This window comes from Solea senegalensis, linkage group LG10 (genome assembly GCF_019176455.1).
Source record: "Solea senegalensis isolate Sse05_10M linkage group LG10, IFAPA_SoseM_1, whole genome shotgun sequence".
Taxonomy (NCBI): domain Eukaryota; kingdom Metazoa; phylum Chordata; class Actinopteri; order Pleuronectiformes; family Soleidae; genus Solea; species Solea senegalensis.
Genome location: NC_058030.1, coordinates 17,320,880 through 17,328,415, shown reverse-complemented (window position 1 = coordinate 17,328,415; position 7,536 = coordinate 17,320,880). Strand labels below are relative to the sequence as shown.

Sequence of the window (7,536 nt, the reverse complement as noted above, 5' to 3'; positions counted from 1 at the left end):
TTGGTGGTGTTTTGCAGTTGCCATCCATGACGTTGCTTTACTGCCTTCTTCTGGATTGAATCATCTATCCCCCCTTTCTTCTTCCTTCCTTCCCTCATTCTCATCCCTGGAGGATTTGGCACACCAGTGGGCCTTGAACATCACCTGCAGGTTCTTCTTGCACATGGGATTTCACAGCTGTGTCGTAACTCAAATGTTGCCGGAGATGAATTTGCATCAGTATTTTAGTAGAAATCAGTATGTATACAGTATTTTATACTGTATATGTTATAGATTTATAGCAGATATATAAATATACTATAATACATAAGCTCAGAAACACTGGTGTGTTTAAGATGTGGACTGCCCCCTCTTGTGGCAGACACATGTAATATATTATATTGTCCTTTGTCTCACTGTATGTGACAGAGTGAGTGATTTCAGCAAGCAATCTTGATTTGTGATTCTTTATTATTTGACAGATTATTTTTTACTACGCAGCATTTTATAGCATGGAAAGTATGTCTCATTGTTTGTTTTTTTTTGTTTGTTTTTTTCTTTATACAATGCATTTACACTGCACGACCAAAACTACATAAAGTCCATACATCCAATGATCCTATTTCACATATGGAAAATAAACCCTTTGTCACAGCAGTGATATAATTATTCCTCTAAATAAAACAAATATCAATTGAATATAGTATGCATTTTTTCTTTGTTTTAAAATAGTAATACTTAGTTTCATTTTTTTTAATACATTCATTATCACAGTTGTGCATGGATTTTGGTTCAAATTTTGACAAAACAACACAAATTTGCTTCAACAGCACAAGTGGCCCAGTCATTCCACAACAGATCCACACCCAGCGAGGCGTAAGATATCTTTGGAAACTTTGCCCTTGCCGTGTTGAGGTTTTAATGTTTGCGACCTTGTCGGCCAACCAGCCACCCACAGCAAGTCATCAGAGACAGCATCACACTGGAGGTACAAACAGTACATGGAGATTGAACACATTGGTCTTGTTTACACATGGGACGTTGCAGAACACAGCAGAGGGGAAGCAAATAACAGCAGGACGTCACACGCCGGGGCTTCATCATGATAAAACACTGAGGGCATCTGTCAGCATCTTTAGCTCATCCCTCACTCCTTCCAGGCCTCCCTGGATCTTCAGCGGGTTGTCCAGGACCTCAATGCTGCTGGTGTAGGGATCAAACCTCACTGAGAATGGACGCTTAATACCAGCCACATATGTCCTGCGTGGAAGATATCATGGAAGAGAACAAGAAAACAAAGATGTGTGACCTAATGCTCAAAGGTGAGGTCTTTTCTGAGCTCTTCATACACTTTGATATACTGTATATATTTCAGTTGGTTGCTACAAACCTGACGTTCCCCCAGTTGTTGCATGATCTATACAGAGGCGCAACTTCTGTGGTTATATCAGCCAGAGTGTTCTAGTATATCTGATCCATGTTTTATATTCACAATTCGAGGGCTGCACAAAAATCCCCATGATGTTTTCTCATCTAGAATCAGGGATGTCATGTGTTATATTCTACTAGAGACCAAATATTGTCCAAAAACTCACTAAAGCTACTTGTTTTGCAGGGCAACATTTGATGTGTTTGCCAAATAAAACTCCAGCGTTTTGCCTTGGTAAGAAACACTACATTAGTAACAGCTGTCTTCTGGCTGCTATGGCTGACCTACAAAAGTTTGTGGCCTTAGGGGTTGGCTGGCTGTTCTCTGACCTTGTCCTTACATAACCCCTCTCCCTTTCTGTTTATTGTTTTTCTTCTTTTCTCTGTCTGTCTCTCTGTTTGTTCGTGTGTTTTTCTGAATCAAATTACCTTAATTTCTCCTTTGTATCTGAAAAACTCTCAGAAACAAAGTAGACAGGCTGGTACGTCTGGTCCTGATAAGGCTGAACTGCTGCAGCCTCTGGATCAAACTCTCTTGTCTCTGGTTCATCAGACAGAGAGTGCTGGATTGAATTTAAAAGAAAAGATGGAGAATTAACTGAGAGCACATTTCACTGTGAAGGTTGCATTTTCTTATCCAGAGTATTATATCGACATTAAGCATAGACCAGAGAAAAAAGGCTGGAAACGCACCACAAGCTCTCCATAAGAGGAAAGAAGCCCCGCGCCGTAAACCTTCACCTCACCGTTCTGCTTACATAAACCATACTCGATGGTGAACCAGTAAAGCTGATTTGGAAACACAGACAGCAGAGAGTTAAAAACAAGAACACTGGGGTGGACAATAGGCTTCATGCAAACAAGAGAAAGCAATGGATAAAAGTCAATTCAAACATCACAATAATGACTCTTCTATCGATCTTTAAGAGAGAATAAAGAATGAAGTATAAGTGGCAACAAGTTATCACACACGTAAGACAAATTTTAGAGATTTCCACGTATTAGTAAAGGATTTTTTTTTTATTTTCTTTGCTGAGCCACTGGGATGTCTTTCTTTTGGACTACCACTTATACTTTATGGATTTGCCCTTGAGATCAAAAGAACGGTCATTATTCTCAATTTTGAATAAACAAGAAAAAGCACTCAGGGAGTGCAAACCTCCGCCAAGGTTTATTGTTTTTAAAAAGTCTTGAATCTGGATCTACTGTATGTCTGGATCGCCACCAAAATCTGATATTGTTTTTTTTACCTACATCGCCAGAAGATCTCATCAAAATCTGTTGTCAACTTTTTGAATTAAGCCACTCACAGAAAAACAATATCGCCTTGGCAGAAATGATTATTGAGTGGAGGTGGGGGTCAGAAAAGGGGACAAGCATTACAGCATATCTTGTCTGGTGGAAGGGAGGGTTTTCTGAGAGTGGGTAAAAACAAATTCCACATCAGTTTCATACGTTTTTGTTTTTTTCTTGCTTAATTTCCTTGCAAAATTGACCAAAAAACAAGAATCTTACTGTGGACAGTTTTTCAATGTCCTCATCTGAAGCTCCAAGTGATGCCAGACCAAGGTTCTGCAAAAAAAATACAAAATCAAACTGTAAAAGTTCATCATATGAACTATAATCTGTAAAGCTAGAAAAACATTATGGGTATGTACGTGTGAAAACTCAGCAAATGTGCGGTCGGCCAACATGGGGACATGTCCCAAGAGTTCATGGACACAATCACTGTAGAGGAAGAGAAAGAGTGAAATTCAGCTGTGACCTAAACTGAAATATCTGCATTTAACCAAGTACAGACAGTTATCACAAAGTGTGTGGCTGGTGGTTGGATAACAAAACAGTGGTTTAAAAAAAAAAAAAGTGAAAAACAACTCTGTGCCCATTGTGAAACAAGGAAGGAAGCAAGGAAAGAAGCAAGGAAAGAAAGAAAGAAAGAAAGAACTGTTTTGGGGTTCTTTTTTCATCTGTTTTTAAGAATCTGTGTCTGCAACATGTTTCCAAGTTGTCCGTCCGGTCCTTCCTTGTAAACACAATATCCCAGAAATGCCTTGAGGGAATTTCTCCTCCAAATTTGGCACAAACAATCCCTTGGACTCAAGGATGAATTGATTATATTTTGGTGGTCAAAGGTCACAGTGAGCTCACAAAACATGTTTTTGGCCATAACTCAAGAATTCATGTGGTAATAAGCTTTGATATATTCCCTCAGCCTGAAAACACTATCAAATGAGTACAGACTTGGCTGGAGTAACTCAACTGGTTGCCACGGATATGCAACCATAAGGTAGTAGTTAAAGTTCAAACCTTAATGTACTGCAATTCATTACATTTCTTTCTTTCTTTCGTTTTTTAAATGAAAGACCGTTTTCATAATAGATTTATGTACGGAGAGAAATAGGATCTGTCAGAGGTATACTCACGGTTCTGGGGAGTGCATAGGAGAGGAGGCGTGGCGAATGTACTGAGTGCACTGGAACACCCTGAATGCCAAACTGGCCAGGAAGTCTCTGGCTGAGAGCAGACCTGCCACTGGACGCAGCTGGAATCCTGTTCGCTCTGTGTGTATGTGTGTGTGATTTAGGAGATTAGAGACAAAGATCAACCCTGGGGCTCACTACTAATGTTATCTTATTGTATCTTTACCTTTGAGGAAGCGTGACACCCCTTCCAGTTGGGGGATGTTGTCCGCACTGTACCCACAATGCCTTTCAAGTAGGCGGAAGGCCTCGACGTGTTCATTACAGGCATGGGTGGAATATAAGTCTCTTAGGGTTGAGTAGACTTCCCGCCTGATGAGGGACATACAGTAACATATACGTTAAGATATAATGTTTGAGAATCTTTTTTCTTGTTTCCAATGAAGCAGGAAAGGCATGGGCTGACTATGAGAAAGGGTACTTTGATCGTATATGAAGCTCTTCCTGTCAAATCACTTGGTTCATGTTTGCTTAGATGAGTCCAGGCTGCCGTGTGACAGCTTTGATGGTGCTCCATCATTTGAAACTAACTTGCTAAAATATCCATGAAAGACAAACTAAATGTAACAGACTCAGAATTAAGATGAAGCTGACTCAAGGCGGTGAAAGGACATAATGTTATTCTGGTACTGCAACAGAGGATTAAATGTTGATAAATCACAAATGCTCCTGTCTTGGGACTAATACAGGATTGTCTTTTCTTATCTAAGAATCTATTTTTTACTTTTTACTTACACATTGACTTAAGTCATAACGGCACGGCGTCATCTTACCTATTTTCTTATGCTTATTATAAATGTACTTTTTTTTTTATCTGTCAACTGACAGCTTTAAATAGGGTCTAAAAACCTACCCTAATCTCTAATTGTTTTTTGTTTTTACTACCGTTTCTTGTTACTCTTGATTGTTGTTGTTATTTTTTAACTCCTTTTGATTGTTTCTGTTGCACTTTGGGATTCTTTTTTAGAATATAAAGTGTGTTACAAATAAAATATATTATCGTTATTATTATCATTATTATTATTGTTTATCTATTCATATTTATTTCACATTTATTTCTTACTTTTTAAGGTAAACTTAAGTTGTTTTTAAATGTGCGACAGAAACAAACTTTAACTAATTTACACCATATTAAGCATAAAGCAACAATTGACACTTACCATGTGCCAATCTCATCCTCCGTGTATTCCACTCTGGGAATCACCTCCCCACTGCGGATAAAAAAAATAAAATGTATATACAATATATATACACATACATTTCAGTTTGCTCTCTCTCTCTCTCTCTCTCTATATATATATGTATGTATATATGTATATATACATATACATATATGTGTGTATATATATATATATATATATATATATATATATATATATATATATATATATATATATATATATATGTACATATGTGCGTGTGTGTGAGCATTAAGGTAAAAAACTGCATCTCACTGTCTGTATCTGAAGGCAATGTCACCAATCATTTGCCTTCTCTTCCTGTAGACGGGATCTGTGAAGCCCTGTTCAAGTCAAACATACTGTATGTAACATCTGATCACATTTGATGTGTCATTAGACAAACAACGACTCCACAAAAAGACAGTAATGACTAGAATTTCTCATGTGTGCCACTTGTAGAGCTTATACTTACAGGATGGTCTGGGTCCAAGTCTGGATCATATTTTGTAACCAGATGATGACATTTGTCCAGATCTGCTATTTTCTTTGGGAACCAGTGAACTAACAGAGAAAAGAAGGGAACCGTTCCATTCAGGTTGTTATTTTGGTTTTCATCTGCAAAACAATGTTACTTGAAATGTATTTTGTAAAAGCAGAGAAGTTGTGTTACATTTGACTTCTTTGGTGGTTTTAACATCCTCAGCATTCCTCTTGATGGAGCTGATGAGAGTACTGGCATCTGAAAGGTGCACCTCACAGCGGACAAAGTACTCCAGGCCTCCCAGGCTGTCCTTGAGCTTTCGGCATGGGCGTGTCTCCAAATGGTGAATCTTTGCTTCAAATGTCTGGAATACAATCAACACACTGAAAGGTAATGTATGGATATAATACAGGTGGCACGCAGATATGTATTTCATATGTGCATTCAGTTTTATGGCAACAGCTCACTGATGCAACAAACAGAGATAAAGTGTGTTTCTAATCCAGAAATTCCCACATTAAATATAATAAAAGTTTATGAAGTAATCCTCTCTCCCTGAGGTGATCAGGATTTTACAGTCCAGTCATAACCGATAATCACATATACTTTTTAGTCCTGTATTCAAACATGTTTTTAAGGAATTATTCATGATTTGAAATGATATACTAATTCTTTTCAGATCAGTTAAAAACAAGTCATAGAAAACATTCCCCTGAAATGACTGATTATTTGCTTTATAGAGGAAATACAGAGTCTAAACTGATAAAAGCCCATTCGTGATATTAACAACTAATTAAGCCCATATAAGTAGGTTTTAAAGCCAAACTCTCCAGTTAAATAAAAACATTTGTAATAATTCTTTAGTCATCGTGGAAAAACTCCTCGTGCGCATCCTCTGCGATACCTCGAAAACTTTCAGTGTCCGCGACAGCGCAGGTGTATTGGAGTTCTTTAACGTGAAGAAGAGGTTGAGGAGCGCTTTTCCATCATCTTCCTCAAATACGATCTGTTCAGTGGTCTCTGCAGCCTCCGCCGCTGCAGCTGCAGCCTCCCTCTCCTTGCGCGCGTCGTCGATCAAGCTTTGTCGTCTCCCGAGGAATCTGGCTGACTGTTCGAAATATTAAAAATAATATAAGTGTTTTTAAAAAAAGATAAATGAATGTCAATGTTTTTTTTTTTTTTGATTTAAGAACAAGACAAGGTCACTTTTTTTGCACATCTCTCTCATGTGTTTGCTTCACATCACTAAATGAATGATTGAATAAATACAACAAACACGGCAAATGCATGGCATATAAGTCTGAATAGATGCACACGTAGCATTCAACTTCATTCAAGTTGCTTTTGCGTGATCTTGACTTGTGCACATCAGGCACAGCCGATGCGTAAAAGTCCCCTCATCCTCATCAACACAGCAGCATAAAGTGATGTTAATAATTATAATGTATGTTTAATGTAGACATACTTAGACAAGTACACTTTCAATCTTCTTATACAGCTATGGCTAATGTGTTTAGTGTTTATGTTTCTTACCGTGATGGAGTCAGACCTCTCCAGCTCGGATGCGGCTCTGCGGATGCCCTTAGCGGAGGATGTGGAGCTGCTTGATAGTGGCATGTTGAGCCTAGTGGGCGATCTGTGCGTGTCAGAGTGGGACAGACAGTGGCGCTCTCTGCAGATCTCTCAAGCTGTGACTGTGCGCCCAGACCTTTTCTGCTTTATTTCTCCCACCCAGGCAGGTTCCCTCTTATATGGGGTCATTTATTTGCACTTCCTGACGTCAAACACGCTAATCCTGTTCCAATCAATCAATGCCGAGGATCTATCACATCACGCATCCTAATTTGGAAACCTCTTTTTTTTACAGTATACGACTCTTTTTTTTTCAAAGCCACAAAGAACTAGCTTGTATTAAATCACAGAATGCAATTAATGTTGAAATTTTCAACACATTTAACACAAGTTTTTATTACCACATTAATTCAGT

General features: G+C 38.3%; 1 protein-coding gene across 1 annotated transcript; it reads right to left on the bottom strand.

The window, feature by feature from the left end:
- Positions 1–432: 432 nt before the first annotated feature.
- On the bottom strand, positions 433–7,263 carry th (tyrosine hydroxylase). Its single transcript, XM_044035832.1, has 13 exons — positions 7,083–7,263; positions 6,454–6,657; positions 5,739–5,913; positions 5,541–5,629; positions 5,342–5,409; positions 5,048–5,098; positions 4,054–4,199; positions 3,831–3,966; positions 3,066–3,135; positions 2,923–2,979; positions 2,101–2,196; positions 1,837–1,970; positions 433–1,239 (listed from the first exon to the last, which is right to left on the bottom strand). Exons 1-13 carry the CDS (start codon positions 7,164–7,166, stop codon positions 1,080–1,082), a joined length of 1,470 nt encoding a protein of 489 aa, XP_043891767.1. The 5' UTR covers positions 7,167–7,263; the 3' UTR covers positions 433–1,079.
- Between the last annotated feature and the right edge of the window lie 273 nt (positions 7,264–7,536).

Excerpts from the sequence above, each read along its gene's own strand:
- th (XM_044035832.1), bottom strand. The coding sequence starts at position 7,166 with ATGCCACTATCAAGCAGCTCCACATCCTCCGCTAAGGGCATCCGCAGA. Across the intron at positions 2,980-3,065 it reads CATTTGCTGAGTTTTCACAC|AACCTTGGTCTGGCATCACT; the intron begins GTACATACCCAT and ends TTTTTTTTGCAG. Across the intron at positions 2,197-2,922 it reads ACATTGAAAAACTGTCCACA|CTTTACTGGTTCACCATCGA; the intron begins GTAAGATTCTTG and ends TTTCCAAATCAG.